Below are 18,533 nucleotides of genomic sequence, written 5' to 3'. Positions count from 1 at the left end.
TGATTAGTTAGCAAACTTTGCAGCCCTGGATACTTAAGCCTCAGATGAGGAGAGGGCAGTAATTTGGCAGACTCCAGCAGAACATACAGTCATGGACGCTCGTACCAGACTACCAGAGAAAGATCAACCCCACCATACGAGCACCGCAACAGAAAGGGATCAATACCGTTACTGCCACACCACCTAAGGATCTTCCACCGACGTTATCCTTCCGCCAGTATCTTCACCGTGCTTGGAGAAAACATCTCGCCCATCATAATCTGTCGCAATATGTAATATAATCTAATAAAATTCTCACTACTTTCCACCTGCGTCTTACTGGCTGCAAAGTAACACCCCAAAGAGTTACCAAACCTTAAAGTGGTGGACCCCGCATTGATATGAACACGCAAAGTTCAAATCCTTAAAGATATATATTTTTATTAGCGAAAATATACTTTAATTGATAAATTATATGCTGCTCTAAAATGTATATGAAACTCAATTTGACAGCTGTGAAACGTATTTGCTGTTCAAACCCAAATCAAACCTAATGAAAGTTATGAAATATCTAAAACTTTAATTAGTTTTAGGTCTTTTAGGTCAAGTCCAAAATACAAACTAAACTGACTTATCTCTCAGGGGAAAATAAGCGGAAGAATAAGTACAGACAGACGGCGCATATTGCTCCATAGTTAGTCTGCAGCTGGATGTTACTCTGTTTTAAAAATATGATGGATATTCTTACCAATGTTACTACGGAATTATGATATGAGAGTTTTGGTCGAAGTGTATTCAAATGGAATTTTAGTAATAAGAGGGCGAAAAAACAAATATCACTTCCCAGAAGTCAAAAATTCATGTCAAAAGCAATTAAATCGTGTCAGCGTCGTCGCAGTGGGAACGCTCCGCGACAGCACGATTTTATTGCTTTTGACGTGAATTTTTAACTTCTGAGAAAGGAAAATTGTTTCTTGCGCCCTCATATTAGTTAAAATTTGGTTTAAATCTGCTTCATTTGATTCTCACTTATTATAATTTGTAATATTGTTATAAAAAATAATAATAGGTATGCTAGATAACCGAACGTTTTCACTGCGACGGCACGATTTTTTTGTTTTTGACGTGAATTTTTGACTTCTGAAAAAGGATAATTGTTTTTTGTGCCCTCATATTGGTCAAAATTAGGTTTAGATGTGCTTATTTTGATTCTCACTGATTGTAAGTTTTAATATTGTTATACAAATCCTAATATATGAACGCTAGATAACTGAGGGTATCCACTGCGATGACGACTGCACGATTTTATTGCTTTTGACGTAATTTGGGGTGAGGGGGAAGGAAGGAGCAAGTAGAGACATTTGCCTTTTCTTTAAAATTTGGCAGGAAAAATGCATGCCATTTAATATACTATGAATTTTAATGAAATTGAAATATTAAAAATATAGGCACAGATTGGCCAACTTTTACGTCCCTGCATTTTAGATCTCAAAACCACTTTTGAGAGCAAGTGGAGGTTCTCTATGTACGAAAACGATGTCTGGGATAAATATCTTTCAATACCTGTTACACTTTGACGATCCGCCAGTTATTCGCGTCCTCTGTGATACTTTAGTTCGCAGCATTCTTGAATTGGGATTTATAATTTGGAGTCCTCGAATATCACAATTCTCTCTCTTAATCAAATAAGTTTAGAAAAGATTCTTAAGATACCGTTATAAACGGATATTTGTTTATTGTCTGTTCCTGAATCCTTTCGCCTTTCTTTTAGGAGCTCTGCTGAGTTCTCTCAGAAAGTTGTATATCGTGCTGTCGACAATTAAACTATTTTTAGGAATTTCAATTTAGGGTTCTGGAACGTCTTGACCGTGGATGACACCTATAGATGTCTACAAGAAAATCGCCATTATGCATTGGGCACCTAAAAATGAAACTTTGAGCCTTGTAATATATTTTTTTTTGTATAATTTAAGATTGAAAATCACTTTAATTTATTGAAATAATATTTAAATAACTTACGGCTGGCATAAATAGTTGCTCCTCCACATATTAGCAAATTTCGAAATGACACACAAAAATATCAGCCACGGTGAAAAGACGGTTAAGAATCAGGATCGTGTCCTCTTTTGATGATCGTTAGGGCCAGGACGTCCGCATCAATGGCTGTTGCAATTTGGCTCCATAACCGCTTAAGGATTTTCGATTTTCAAAGATGGAAATAGGTATTATGAAACATTATTTCTATTGCCAATTTAATTATAAAAACATGTTATTTTCGAGTAAATATTATTTAAAAATGTATTTGTATTTTTTGTTGAATATTTATTATTTAGCTAAAAAAAGAAAAGAAAAATGTTTTTTGAACTTTTGAAATATATATAAAGTATGAAGTGGTTAATACGCTGACATATGTTTAATGTCAGCCATGAGGAGCTGGTCCGGATCGTATGATCTTTTTTTATTTGTGTAAAATTTTTTGGTGTATTCTAATAATACTATGTATTGGTTTTTGTCCGTTGTGACACATTAGAATAATTTGTCTTAATTTAATTTAAATTGGAATTGAACCTGATTTATTCGATTGATTCCAACTAGAATGCAAGAAGCACAGCACCATTGTTTCTAACTGAGATAATAGAAAGAAAAAATGTGTTGCGGGTTTAGCGCCACACCGCGAGTCGACGTCTCCTCTATAGCGGCCGTCCCACAGTTTGAGCGACTTTCGAGCGAACGGCGTCAGTGCGCTGTCGACTCTGCCGGCGGCTTGTGGCTCGTCATGAGGGCGTTCAACTTGGAGGAATAGTGCTCCAGGTACCCCCGCTTACCTTACCGCTACTGTTGCTATCGCTCGTCTTTCCCCCGCAACGACAACCCCTAATTCCGCTTCGCCCTCGTAGCCCGCGCAGGGTGAGCGGGTGAACCTTGGAGCGGTCGCTCGTTGCGAAACTGTTCTTTTTACTTTAGACTGGACCGAGCCCCTCGTTTCGTCACTCGCTATTCGCGAGACGATGTCATCTTGAAGAGTAATGACGATGCAGCTATCCAGCTTTGTCGAAACTCATTAAACAAAGCGGGAGGCCGCGACCTCGCTCGCGAGTTTCAAAAGCGATCGGATCGTCTCGCGTAGGCTGGACGAAACCTTGCAAATGCGTGGGTGAACTCTCCGCCGAACCAAATACGCCGACATTCCTGGCTGCACAAATTATATAAAGCCTTCGCTTATGGACGAGTCGAAAGGTCTGTTGTGCAACACTTTCACCGAAAACGGCGACAAAAATCTATACTCGGCTATGACTCCATAAACGATAGTGTAGAAGTACTACGAATGTGGTGTTGTTCTAAGAAAATAAGTACCAGAATGCTACCCTGATTATTTTGTTTTGCGTTGTAGTTATAATTGGGTTGACAGTAAGCTGTTTAAAATTGTAGTGTCAGAGACTATTTAATTAAACTTAAATAACAGATGTTATAACAAATCGTACCGAAACGCGTGATGTAATCTTAGTGTATATATCGCTTTCTGTTGTTATTAAGGATACACGATACAATACGATCGAGAACTAGATCGCTTTCGTTGCGTAAAATATCGCAAAATAAACAATTCATTTTTTTTTATTAAATCTAACTTTTATGCAATCTCTTTAAAATATTCCAAACTTAAATAAACAGTATATACACTCATCCCTCGATTGACGCGGTAGATACGTTCCAGAAAAAAATCGAGGCATAGAATGAAAATTGTAATAAAACATTTTTTAAACATATAAATTTAAGGAGAATATTTTTACAACACGCGTGCACTTCGAAAAGCAACTCAGGTCACACTGCATGAGCAGTGGAAGAGGTTCCAGATGTAGTTAAAGTGCAAGAAGTTGGAGTAAGCTTTTATGTTTATACATCGCCGCTCTACACGTGTATAACTAAATATTTATGATTTTGAGTATTTAAAAAAAATGTTTTTTTCTTAACCGCGTGAAAGTGAAACCATGTAAAACGAGCACCTCATAAATTGAGAGATAAGTCATAAGTGTATATATCATTCTATAATGAAAATTGCGCACAGTGAAAATAATTAAAATTGATATGTTCCAATTGTTTAAAAAAAAATTAAGGCCCCTTCGGCTGTCAATAATAATCGTGAGACAATTGTCAATAACAGCTGTTGCTACTTTACAGAAACAATATAATAAAAACCTTTTTGAATTATTGAAAAAGGAAAATAGTCTCAAATCGTTTTGCATTCTGCCGATACGAAATGCGAATTTGCGATGCGTAATTTCTTTTAATCGAAGCGCGTTCTTAGATCACCAAAGCAAAGATAAATCCGCCGGCAGGTTAGAGTAATAGAAAATTGCAAAAAAATGTTGACCATTCAAATACTTTCGATCTACCGAGAAAATATGCACATTTTCAAACATCTGGCACAAACACAATTGGAAATGTTTCTTATCTGAGTGTCTTTTTCTATTACTTAATAAAATAATAATTAAAAATTACTTAATAAAATAATGCCAGTTCGAGTGTTAAAAATTGTAAACAATTTTTTGTTTTTGTGTTTTAAACCTTTTAAAAATATTCGTCCAAATTTAATTGTATGTTTTTAAAATGCTTTATAAAATATCTTGAAAAATTAGAAACTTCACGATTTGACATTTTTCTCTTAAATATTGATCGAAGTGTATTCAGACCGAATTTTGACCAATAGAAGAGCGCAAAAAACAATTATCACTTCTTAGAAGTCAAAAATCCACGTCAAAGCAATAAAAGCGTGTCGGCGTTGTCGCAGTGGGAACGCTCGTTACCGAGCGTTCCCACTGCGACAACGCCGACACGCTTTTATTGCTTTGACGTGGATTTTTGACTTCTGAGAAGGGATAATTGTTTTTTGCGCTCTTCTATTGGTCAAAATTCGGTTTAGATGTACTTCTTACACATCGTAATATGCTATCGTCGCCTTAGTAGTGTGCTTGATGGAGCGTTCACACTACAACGGCGACGGAAAGATTTTATTAATTTTATGTATTTTATTTGGAGTATATTTTTTTTACTCTTACTTGCGTAAATCGAGGGATACATGTAGTGAAGTTCTAAAATAATAAGTACCGGAAAGCTACTAATCTTTTTAGTTAATGTCAATAATTTTCTAGTTATTTTGATTGTTGCACTATAGGTGGGTTGTACAGTTCTTCAATATTTGATTTTATTGATAGTTGTTAGATCTGTTTCTTCTTCTGTAAAAATATATTTTTGATCTTATCAAATTTACTGACAAATTGTACTTCCGGCCCCACTACATCACTGATCGTTGGAATTTCGTAGTATATAGACGGTTCAGTTTGCCTAGAATCAAGGTAAACACGGCATGTTTACCGATAGCCTCATTGATAAAAAATATGTTATGACATATTCTTGCATACATTCGCAACAATGACTAAGCATTGATTTTTCAGAAAATCTAATTTAATTTAAATGTACTTTCTTCTACCCGAATGATTTTAGAAGTAGATAAGATTAGCTAAAAACTACAGTAATTCTTTCGATACTTTTCATTTTTGTGAAAATTTATGTAAGCGTATAATGAAATAAAATGATCTGACCATTTGTCAAAATAATTCTTACCATTTAATATAAATTCGGATCAGTCAAATTGAATTTATAACCATTTAATATAAATTACGAGCAATTAATATTAATTCTGACAATATAATATTTATTTTGACCGATGTATTAAATATAATACTAAATACTAAATATAATATGCATTAATAAATGCAGTGTATATTTTTATCTGTATTCCATGATTTCAAATTACTAAGGTTTATAAATAATTTTTAAGTCACAACGGTACAATTTACATGAACATACATGTCGTGCTTTTAACCAGATTTCTATAAATCTTCTGAAAGTGACCAAAGCTTATTTCAGTAGCCGTCTTGTTTCAAAATGGCAATTAGTGAACGGCAGTGATCTCTAAACTATTTTTATCGCGTACAGACAATGTTTAACGGCGGTCTCTCCTATGACTGAAATTCGCAGAATTCGTTCGTTGAACGAAACAAAATATTGGAAACGTTAAACGCTTATCTCAAAAACAGGCGTTCATCGCAATATTGTATTCCGATATGATTTCACTGAATTTACATATTTGAAAAAATATATTTGAACAGATTCGAGACTGTTTGTTTAGATTTTCTTTGAGGGATAACCTGAGAATTTTTGGTTTAGAATCAGTGATGTCATTTTAGATTTTTACAGGTGGCAAAAGTTGGCCAGTCAGTGGTCGTTTTATTTGATATTTAAATTTCATTAAGATTCATAGTATTTTATTAAATGACATGCATTTTTCTGGGCAAATGCCCTCACCTGATCCCTAAAATGACGTCTCTACCAGAGGTACGCGTACCCTATTTTGGAGACCGCTGCTTTAAGATAGCAAATACATTTTTTCTGTAACCCAATCCGGCCCTGCGAATAGGATAGTGTGAACGCCCTTGCCAAAACGAGTCACCCACTCGTTTTCGCTGCACTCGAGAAAAGCTCGAGATATAGCACCAGATTAGGATCTGAGCCGTCGTGGGAGCTGTGCGTAGTCGATTGTGGAGCAGAAGAATAACGGCGAACGGACGCATGGGAACCCGAAGCGATTTCGACGATTAAAAACGGAAGGAATTCTAACGGAATGGCGTAGCCAAATCGGCGATAGTCACTCTCCTTGATGGAGGCGTACGCTCAGCGTCCTTTGTTCTAAATCGACATTTTCTTAACGGCCGCGCCTTTAAATATAATCTTAACAATTTGATTGCCGAATTCAGATGTATCGGTTTTTGTATTTTTAACGGATTAATTTAATTTCAGAACAAGTGCACTAAAAGGTCAATGTCAAATATCTCTGCCGAATCAGATACGAAAACTCAGGATTGCACATTTCATAGAATGATAACGTTGCCAATTGTACATATTAATATATTACTATGCGATCATCACAATTTAGATTATCCTAATTTTTCCCCAATCTTATGGATGACTATCGCGATGAATAATTAAAATAAAATCTAGATAAATTATAAGTTGTAATGAATAGCTGTCACTGACTTTGAATTCAGTCTGGTCACATTTTCTTTATCTGCAAAGTTTTGAGAGTATAAGAAACCACTGCGGTGTGCTTAGTGCGCCTGCTGATTTTCTAGGAAAATCACCTAACAATTTTCATTACGTCACACACCGGCGTTACTATTGAATAATTCAAAATGTGACGCACTGTCGTCTCGAGAAGCGGTGACGAATCGGCATTCCTAAACGCTCGCTCCTGCTCTTTACGCCGCTCACGTATCTCGGATAGCCCTGTGTTATTTTTTGGTTTGCGAAAATCTCTCAGATTTTATCGTCGAGTATCTTCGGCCAAACGCCAGTTGTTAGCTCTTCAAAACCGGTATTATCTGTGTGCATTTCCAACTGCAAACAACATAGCTACCCGCGCCCATAAAAAGCGCACACATGCCATTTTATTGCGAACATACTAAAAAAGTTTTTTTTTATTTTATATTATAAATAAAATATACTGAAAACGATGTTTCTCAAAAGAAGGGTTTTTGTTAAGTCATAATTTTATTTTGAACCTGTCCAGGCAGTCGTCCCACCTTCTTTTTTTCGTCGTGGCATTTTATTAAGGTTGCACACACCTACAGAGAGAATTGGGGCCTTAAATAGGTTTCTTATTAATATCTTCAATGGCATAATCAATTGTTTCTTTGTCTTTGATTTCAATTAAAGACAAAGAAACACGGATGAAAATCCATGCAATAACATATTGTCTAAACACGTTTGCTGAAAAGATATGATTATAGACGCACATGAATTTTTTTGCTCCAATTGAGATAATTCTTTTTCAGATATACTGTTCAAGATCTTTAAAATGATAATTATTTATCTACAATTATTTTAAAAGGACGGTATTGTTGTACATAACTAGCTTATTATTTTTTTTTGTAAATCACAACAGTTTTAAAAATGTAATTTGAGCAATATACGCGTAGAACAGTGTTATAATATCCAATTCGTATCAAAGATCGAGTTCAAATCTTGTAGATTTGGCGTCGTTATTCCAAGTTGGAAACGAAGTGGTACTTGTGAATAAATTTTCTGCTTGAAGCGGCTAAAGTAAGCGATACAGTAATTACAGTTGATAATGATGCGAATGACAAATCGACCAGTTGTATTAATCTTTAGTGTTACAGCAATAACAATACTATTACCAACTGAAAAAAAAGGTCTGACCATCTGGCAAAATAATTTTCACCATTTAATATAAAATCGGAACAGTTTAACTGAATTTATAACTATTTAATATAAATTACGAGCAATTAATATTAATTCTGACCATTTAATATTATATAATGACCTTTTAATATAAATTCTGACCCATGTTATATAAATTCTGAGCACAACCGTATTCAAATTTTGACCCGAAAAATATATGATTTCAAATTACTAAGATTTATAAATCATTTTTAAGTCACAACAGTACAATTTAAGCAATAAATAGATTTTATCTTGTTCATTGCTATGGTGCGGCTTATTAGTGGTCATAAAAATCGAATTAAACCCTTAACTAATCAAGTTGCCTGCTCGGTTGATGATTAAAGTGGAAGCGGCTGCTTTCTTTGAAGGAATCATCTGAGTCGATTCCGCGCAAGCTACGCTGAAGAAGAAAGTTTCAGCAAAAGCTTTCAACGGATTTAGAAGTAGAAGTAATATTTATATGGCAGCGTTACGAATTTTTAAAATATCGCATTTTACTTTTTAGCTAAATTAGTAATTGCTTTCAATGTGAGTTGTTTCGGGTTTGAAGGCCAAAGGGGTGTGACTTTAAAGCTAAAACTGCATTGCAGAAAAAAACTGGTAACAGTTTATTTAATTAGGTACAATTTACCACAGTATAGTGTATCATGAATGCGGCTGTTGAAAGTCAAGAGTCGTGTCGAGTTGTATCATGTGATGGTAGAGTATAGTCCATCCAAGATGTTAACGCTCATCATCGCTGTGTTGGAAATAAGGGTGCATGTACGCATATATGCATACATACACAGTTTTCCGCGAATTTGTTTACACCGATAGGAGAACGTTACCAATACTAAATCAGGACTGTTTTAAGAGTAGGGTGACCATACGTTGGAAATTGAATTAAAAATTATAATGTGTTATATTTTTATTATAAATTATTGTCATGTTGTGGTATTATTGTAATCAATAAAACAATTCCTGTAATATTCTATTGGTATTTTTAAAAATATTATATTGAACAGATATAATATTTTAAAAAATATAGTTCACATCTTGGACAGACTAGCTAGGATTATCGTCGTGATGTATTCTCACGATGCTGTCTTTCTTAGAGCTCGTCTGCTGACGTGATACAGTGTCGCATATGTTATATTGATTCGAGACAGCTCTGGCGAATCACAGACGAGGATGTTGGTGGGTGAATTTTCAACATCACGTGTTGCTCTAACCATCAAAATATGTTTGCGCAAGATATACGCATTGTATATCGCGTATCCTTTATGCCCAAAAAGGAGGACATCTTGTCACCTTAAGTTAACTCTTTTGTCGAGGCGAGTTGGTATTTTCTTATCATATTTTTTTAAATGGCTGTTTGAATGACCCCAGAGTTAACGATGCAGCTGGTTGGAACCCCCACAGTTGCATAAATCAGAGAACAATTGAATTTGTAGTTTCATTTGTTTCTAGTTAATGATTTGAAAAATATAGGGAAAATGAAACGAGAGGCAATATATAAAAATAATTTAGTTTGTAAATACTAAATGAAATTAGATGCAGAAAATATAACCTACAGCCAAATAATAAAAATGAGAAATATTTTACTTTGATTGGAATTGTATAATATGTTATTTTGATAATAAATCAAAACATACAAAATACTGCTTTACCAATAATATAAAAAAAATAATGTTTTCGTTAACTTATAGAAGCAAAAACTAATGTATGTAAAATGAAAACATTTGAGTACATTATAAACAAGAAAACTAATGATTTTCAATAAAATCTTTGAAAAATATGATAACAGCAAATCAATAAGTGCAGTGTCGCTACACAAAGTACTGCATTCAATTTCACAAAACGGCTAATTTATACACGAATAACACTACGGATATTTTTGTATATATGTAATATAAAATTGTCAACTTATGGTTTGTTGTCAATGATTAATTTAACGGTCGCTTATAATGGCACTGATATGATTCGGAGAAAATAGTTGCTAAATCTTTACATGTAATTATGGCGAATGCCACCATTAATTTTTTAATCAATCTATTTTATTTGATGCATTAACTAGATAGATCATAAATATTCATATAATTATACAACCTGAAGAATTGAATTGTTTTCGCGACCGAGTTATGTTATTCCAGTTTTATAATGTATTCAGAGCATCTCGCGCTGCGGTTTTCCTTGGCGAAGTGCAAGAGTGCAGCACAAATGAAAATTAAGCGTTCAGAGACACTGCAATGATATTATAGTAATTAATAATTATCGTCAGATTAGATTAGAGGCGATTCTCCCATGGAGTTGGATAATAATGGCGACTCGAAACGGTACCACTTTTTGTTTCGGTCGTTACTGTTATGCTCACCGGAGCGACTGGAAGAAAGTAACGAGCGAAAAAGTCGATAGCGTAATTGCACTGTCGCAGCTCTCTTGCACGCGATTTGGAGGTTATCGCACAATGGAAATTATTGTATATTCGAGGCGCGTTGCTATGTCACCGTTTGCGTGCTCTCTTATTAATACTCAACGCTATCGTATGCTTTGATTCTTTTTTACGACGATCTGTCTGCGATTGCGCGAAAACTACTAGAGTGCGACATTACGTTCTATTGAGAACTGTGACGCGCACGACAGAGCAGATTTATTCAGTTGATTTATTTTCTATAACGATTCTTTTATTTCAATTTAAAATAATTGTCGACCAGAAACAAATAATGTTAAAATAATATTAATATACGAGGCGTTGAGAATACTAAAAGTGAAAACGAGATAATTGACAAGTGCTTTATAATATCAATTGTCAAATTTACTCATGGGTCTAATCACTCATTTTTGGGTCAGATTATTGAGTAGTTGGGAGTATGGGAAATCACTCATTGTATTGATTTAAATTTTTTGCTTGCCTTCTGAATTTTGGATATTTTTTTATATTCATTTGATAAAACAAGGTAATAATCCAGTTTATTTTATTAATTATTTTATTAATAATATTACTGAAGAATATACGTTAAATAAATCCAATGTTACAGAAACGACAGGTAATCCCAGGTCACCAATTTGTCTTTCTGCAAAACTATGGTAAGAAAGAACAAATACACTGAGTGGCAAACGAGATTAATGTAAATATACAAGAGAGGTAATATAATATTTATCAGCTGCTTTCCTGTATATAAGTCAAGCTTTTGACAAAGTGTAGCATATTAGATTCAAATTTAAAATGAAAAAGAGACTACCTCACCATATATTATATATGAAATCATTAAGTCATATCTGAGCGATAGATTTTTTTTAGTAAAATATTCAGTCTGTTCGATAAAATCTGGAGTACCTCAGGACAGTGTACTAGAGCCAGTACTGCACTTAGCATATACAATAGACTTGCCAACTACGAACAGGACTATCTGCGCAACCTTTGCTGACGACAGATAGTTATCATGGACCCCAAGAAAATTGAGTTTCATTTGAATTCCATTTGCATATAATTTCAATAGCGATTAGCAGTAAAATTATATTTTCGCTAGTAGAACTATATATCTACTGGTGCAACTGTTTTTGGATTTCCCTAATGAAAATATAAAAATTACTGAAAAATACATATTCACTTGTAAATAAATAATGAAAAGTATGTAAATGTATATATTACTATGTAAGCAAAAGTTGATATTATATAATTTAACTAGCACCTGACAAAAAAAAAAAATTTTTGCGGTAGATTTGAGACTGTTTTTTTTAGATTTCCTTTAAGGGGTAACTAGGGATTGCAATATTTGTAGTACCGATACCGGTATTAGGGCAAAAAATGTTCGGTAGTACCGATATCTCTATGGCTTAGAACTACAAAAACGACGATACCCATTTTACTTGAAACCAAAAGCATAGAATAAAATGGATATTTCGGCGCAAATTTTTAAAATTGAATTCAACATTTTTATATTTCTGTATATAGGCAACGTGTCAGTATACAATAATACATTTCAGGCAAATCTAATAGTACTTAGCAATTCTCAGTAATTCTGTTATGTAACAGACCGCACCCTTTTTTATGATAAGGAGAGCTGGCAAAGTGAAAATTAAAGCAGGTATCGCATAAAGAAATTCTTTCTATTATTAGTACATTTATATCTCAATTCAAAGATATTTTTACATAAATAGTCCACGAAAATGCTTCACTAAAATTTGCTATTATTTGAATATTAGCAATAAGTAAGTCGCAATAATTACATTTAAATAAAAAACATATTTGAAAAAATTGCGCCAAATGTATATTTAAAAAAGAAAATAATGCAATGTTATTTTAATTGAATTTTACCAACCGCGAGTGTTTCTAATGACAGCCCAGGTAGGATGTTGAGCATTGTATCGATTCACGCACGGTGCCTTAAAATTCTTCGATTGCGGATAGAGGGTTGAATAACCTAGAACAGAGATCATAGTTGCAAGATACAGATAGTTTACTTCTGTGTGAAATCAAATGATATATCTAATTTTTTTATTAGGTTGTTGACAGCGAAAAATGTTAGATTGTTGGCTGTCTAGCATTTTCTTTTTCATTTTTTCATATTTTAATTATCCGCTTTAGGTGTATAATTAAAATATGTAGATTTTTTATGTCATTCAAATGAAATATAAGATTTTTTAAAATTATTTTAACGCTTTTGCACAATGAAGTCACAAATATAATTAAGGTATGGCAAATAAGCAGTTTATATTTCTTTAACCTTTTGATTGCCGAAGTCCGATACATCGGCTTAGGCAAAAAATGACGAATTCAATGTTATAATTGGAAAAAGAACCGGATACAATTTTAATATTGTCTAGAGTCATTCAATTATTTTTTATTATGTAATACAATAATATTCAGATACATAGCCATAAAAAGACTCAGCAATCAAAATGTTAAAATCTAGTTGTCTAATATACTTAATAGTACGACCAATTTAAAAGTAAAATTTAAAATACTGCCATTGAAGCGGTTAAGTTTATGCAAATCGTAATAGGAAGATAATATTTAATAGCTGAATTGCACGATTTTTCAACTTTCTTTACTGCACAATTTCCGACTATCGAAATGCAATATTCTTCCTCTTTTTAATTTTTGCTCGTTTGTTTTTGCAGCGTATCTAAAATGTGTATTTTTCTTTTATGACTGATTATAAAAGGGATTTTCTTTCGGACTAGCTGTTTAAGAATGTGATTCACGATATTCGACACCGACGCTAATATTCTGATTTTTTATTATTTTGCTCCTATTGTCAAAGATTCCACTCCATATAATTCTATGGAAAAAAATAATAATCTTCACCAGGTGTTTGAGTCTAGTCATATCAAATTTAGCGACCTTCATTTATCTATATAAGTGCTCTTTTGTAAATAAAATCATTCAACTCTAAAGTCCATAATATCATTCCTGCTTTTTAATTAACTGAATCTATGAATCATGGAGATGTATAACCATTTCCGCCACGTCATAACTTATGCAGTATCTGCGATCCATGCGATGGATACTTTTCGCCTATATCTATAGTAGTCTATAGTAGTCAAATACTAAATTAGATATTGAGGAAAAAGACATTGAAAACGTGTGTCTAAACGACCCAAAAATAGAAAAAAATTAACAGCGAATATAGAGAGAATGCTTAGAAAAGTAATATTTTTTTAATTAAAAGTGTGTGGAAATGAATTGTTTATGTAAAAATCTGGTTTTTATTTTTTTTAATTACATAAACCACCAAAATATAAAAAATAATGTTTGGTCCAATTATTTAGACTCATCCCTTTAGGTTGGTCAGGTAATATAATAAAAAATAAAAAAAACAAAAGAACGTTCAATTGAATTAAGTGTAATTCGATCCATAACGGTATCTCATGCAGGATTTTCGAGGTTTGTCTGATTACCCATAAACAACCCGATTTATATTGTGGCTAGATTTATTAATGTATTTAAATTAAATTTAAACCATCATAACCTAACAGTTTACCCCAATGCGTCACGATGGTCGAAAACAATAATTGTATTATTTCAATACAATATACATAATTAAAATAATTCACAAAAAATACATATACAGAAGCAAACAAAAAAATTAAATGATACGAACTGGACCAGCTCCTCGTAGCTGACATTAAACAAGTCAATGTGCACTGCCAGCGTGTTAAGGTCCCGGATGGCCACACCCATATGCGAATCATGAAATGTGGACGTCCTACCCCCAACGGCAATCAAAAGAGGATGCGATCGTGATTCTCGAAGACGTTCTGGAACCCAAAACTGGAATTCCTCAAGAGAAGCTAGATTGTCGACAGCCCCCTTAATTTGAAAAAATGTTTAGCTACTTGGCGGAAGGCGAAAAATAAAAAAATGCGTATAATCTCCAAATAAGACAATATCGATTCAGTCTAACCTGTCGGCGACGTAAAAAGGTCCGGTTTTGCGCCTAGGCGCCATGACTTACATATATGTATGTATGTATCGTTATTTAACTAGTTAACAGCGAACGCTTCTCGGAACTTTTCTACGACATCTTCAATGAGTCATTTCCGTTTTGCGGCATTCGAGGCTGGAGACAAAAAACAATTTGCCGGACAACCGCCGCAACTTTATACCCACATTACTACCGAGACGAAAATTATCGGATATCTCTCCCCGAGGGAGTCACGCCGCCGTCTTCGCAAATACCCTTCTAATAAGCTCCACTTTGTGGAAATTACTTCGCGTGTCCCTCCCGGGGAGAGAAAAAATAATCACAAAAACTCTTAACAATAGGCTCGTGTGAGAAACGAACTTGAATTTGGCGTCATTATCACCTTTTTCGACCCATTGTCGCGCGAGATCAGTCAAAGAAAAGGAAATTTCAATTAAGAACGGCATTGTTTTACTTTGCAGTATCAGATTGCATATTTGTTTTTAAAATAAGTAAAGAAAAATCTGAAATGTCGTTCTTGGTGATCTCTCAAGGGGAGAATTTTTCTGGCAAGTTTTTCCAGTAAATGAGACTGTTGAAAAATGTCACCTAATTATTTAGAGAGAAGGGAGCTAAATACATAGTGAACGTCCTTCGTAAGTAACCCTACTCTAGATAGAGCCGAGAGTTGCTGCAGGAAACAGCCGCAATCGCAGAAAAGAACGGAGCCACGCATGCGAAACGTAATCGTCGAGTTACTTTCACTTTTTCTCGTAACCTCGGACGGTCCGAATGCGCCTAATCTGCCGCCGCATCGGGTATTTCTCGGAGACGTCTGGATCGCGTGCAATAGTCCGCTTCGGAAACTGGTTTGAGGCTCGTTCGTCGGATAGACGAGATGCGACTTTGTCAAAATCTTCGCTTTTTACTTTCTTTTCTCGCGAAAGTACCCGTGGAGAGTTTCGATAGCGTGGGAGCTTCGATAGCTGCTAGCATTGACCGAGAACGCCCGAGATATCCCGCAGCCTCGCACAATGAGACAATGATTCTCTCGTCTTCTCTTTTTCTTCCGTCGACCTTTGCAGATCGACAGTCGCGTTCCGACGTCATACGGATGCGCCCGAACGCCCCCGCCTTTGCCCCCGAGCGGTTAGCCGAACGAATCCTTCGATCCTCGCGACAATCCACCACTAAATTGCGTATTTTCCCGTTTCAGCTGAAAATGGAGGTTTGCTTGCTACTCGGCCTGCTGATAGCCAGCGTCGGAGCTCAATCCAACTATGCGGCTCAAGCGAACGACGTGGAGTACGCAGGAGAAGGTCTACCAGAACAGACAGTGCTTAACGGAAAGGTAACTAAAACAATCACAACTGTTCCCCTGTGTTCAATTTCATAATGGATCAAGTTGTACGCAAATATCAAATTTTTATTAAAATTTCCGTTGCGCTACCTAATACATATATATTTTTTTCATAATGTTTGCTTTGAGAAAATATTAAAAAATATACATAATCACAGTTATTTTTACAAATTGTCAAGACTGTCATTTGAGTGTGAGACTAATTTTTATCGCAATGATTTGCCAAAAAAAAAACGGTCTATAAAACTAATTGCTTTAGTTATTGGCGACTTACTAACAGGGACGTCATTTGGGGTGGGGGCATTTGATTAAATTAAATTAAATAATTAAAGGGCAAAAAAGTTACCAAGTGTTCCCACTGAAACGGCACCGACACGATTTTATTGCTTTTGATGTGGATTTTTGTCTTCTGAAAAGTGATAATTGTTTTTGCCCCCTCCTATTGACCAAAATTTGATTTAAATATACTTTGATCAGCTGATCTGTTTCAAAAGAACTTTAATAATAAATAAATAAAATGGACTGTTTAATAACACCGTCGTTTCTAGGTGACCAAGTTGGATGATCTCAGTCCTGTAATATTCTTGAACAGAACAAAGGCAGCTTTGAATTGTGCAGCCGGTTCTATGCAGGTAAGTTTTCTTAAATACCCTCAAAAGCTGCAATGTAAACTTAATCACGTATTGCATATTTCAGGTGGAATTAAAATTCAATAAGGGATTTTTCGGAATAGCGTACGCCGATTTTGATAGAAATTCAGCATGTCAAATCACTGGAAAGGGCGCTCTGAACTACAAGCTGGAGTTGCCTCTGAAAGGATGCGGTACAAAACAGGTGCAGTATCGCCATAAGTAGACTCAAAATTATCAGTTTCAATTATTAAACAACATATTTTTCTAGGATCCTCTGAGAGTCTTCACTAACAACATCGTCGTAAGATTCCACAAGGGTTTAGAGATAGACGGAGACGAAGTCATCACTATAGTCTGTCGCTATCCTCCGCCCGTGACTCCGCTGCCAGCTGCCATTCCTGCTCCAATGTGAGTTTCGCATCTCTAGCGTTCCGTAGATCGTTCGATTGACCTTTGCATTCTTTCAGATTGGAAGATCTCGTGCCGGCTGCGCCCATAGAGCCGCCGTTGAAAGGAATCCAGATTTTACTGATCATATGCGCCATACTCTTCATGACTCTTTTGCTGTTGGGATTGGGAGTGAGCTATTTGTGCTTGAGACGCACCACGCTGCCTCCGCATTACCGCTTGCCATATTCTCGTTCTGGATCAGAAATAACCAAACTCTCTGGCAGCAGTTTGGGAAATCTGTCCGTGTTCGAAAGCGTCAAGATTCCTAGAGCTCACGCTCCGCTACAACAGGCTCTCTCTTCCGGATCCGAAGGGTTGCCCCCAAGCTCCGACACGCTGCCGTCGGATTATCCTAGCGAGTCGCATTCGGAAGGCGAAGTGGAAGAAGTCCACGCTAGATCCCCTCCGCTCAGCTCGAACATCTCTCACGCGTACGCCAGAGACGTTAGCGACAGCGCTCACAGCGAAGGCTTCGTCGACTCTAACGAGATGCAGTTGGCCAACGCCACCGCCATGTCAACCGCTCGATTAGCGATCCCAGCGAAACAACCGGCTCCTCCTGCGTTCGACGTTCAAGTACGAGTCCGAAGAGCGCCGCCCTCTCCTCCGGAAAGACTCAGCGACACGACGAGCGTCAGGTATGACCGCTACGTCTGCGGATCGGTCTCCATTTTGGCAATATTTTCAACGCCGATTTTACAGATCGGACCGCAATCTATCCACCATTGAAGAGCAACGAGAAGAACTGCCTCCGCCGCCGCCTCCAGCTCCCCCAGGACCCAAGAGGGTCGTTCATCAGCCGCCGCTGTATTCGCGCATAGTGCGTAAGAACGCTCAGGTACGCGCTCCGTCTCCGCATCTAACATGAGTTAACATAATCTATATAACATAGCATAACATCGATAGGAATGGGAATCTTCGGAATTCGATACGAGAAGACCTCGCTCGATCGCTTCTCTGAACACTGAAATGACCGATACGCATTCAATAACCGAGTTGATGGACGATTCTCACAGTAAAATGTTCTCAGTCAAGGTATCGCCCATTCGTTGCATTATTTATACGTATCAGTAGTAAACAACCGAGAGTATGCAAAGTAATCTGTTGTATTTTATAAATCGTGCATGTAGTATGCTTCAAATGTGCTGGATTGATCTTCTTTAAATATATATAACATTACTCGATTTGGGCGAGGTGCGATTCAAATAATACTATACGATAAGATTTTAGACACAAATATAAGATAACATGATCTGTATGTGCTTTCATATCCTTTAAGCTGGTCCTTTGATGAAGCTTGGACGAACTGGAGAAAAGGTTTATTTAGAACCGTTTGTGCTATTGTTTAACTCTGCCTTTATTGACTTCTACATATAAATCAAGTTATTTTATTTTTCTGGTAGAAAATGTGCAATATTTTTGTAG

The 18,533-nt window shown here is 35.7% G+C and overlaps 1 protein-coding gene across 3 annotated transcripts in view; it reads left to right on the top strand.

The window, feature by feature from the left end:
• Nucleotides 1-2,717: 2,717 nt before the first annotated feature.
• Nucleotides 2,718-18,533, top strand: part of pot (zona pellucida domain protein papillote) — a 19,197-nt gene continuing 3,381 nt past the window's right edge. Inside the window, exons 1-8 of one of the 3 annotated variants that reach the window (XM_088198198.1) lie at nucleotides 2,718-2,790; nucleotides 15,883-16,017; nucleotides 16,575-16,658; nucleotides 16,723-16,860; nucleotides 16,927-17,066; nucleotides 17,126-17,746; nucleotides 17,811-17,946; nucleotides 18,015-18,143. In XM_088198198.1, the coding sequence (XP_088054324.1) occupies nucleotides 15,889-16,017; nucleotides 16,575-16,658; nucleotides 16,723-16,860; nucleotides 16,927-17,066; nucleotides 17,126-17,746; nucleotides 17,811-17,946; nucleotides 18,015-18,143 (1,377 nt within the window). In that variant the 5' untranslated portion in view covers nucleotides 2,718-2,790; nucleotides 15,883-15,888. Of the gene's footprint in view, nucleotides 2,791-15,745; nucleotides 15,816-15,882; nucleotides 16,018-16,574; nucleotides 16,659-16,722; nucleotides 16,861-16,926; nucleotides 17,067-17,125; nucleotides 17,747-17,810; nucleotides 17,947-18,014; nucleotides 18,144-18,533 lie in introns of those variants that run through there. The other 2 variants (XM_088198199.1, XM_088198200.1) reach the window with 2 other exon arrangements.

This window comes from Plectrocnemia conspersa, unplaced genomic scaffold (assembly GCF_051122295.1).
Source record: "Plectrocnemia conspersa isolate PC_06_02 unplaced genomic scaffold, ASM5112229v1 ptg000011l, whole genome shotgun sequence".
NCBI lineage: Eukaryota > Metazoa > Arthropoda > Insecta > Trichoptera > Polycentropodidae > Plectrocnemia > Plectrocnemia conspersa.
This window is presented reverse-complemented; position numbering and strand designations above follow the sequence as displayed.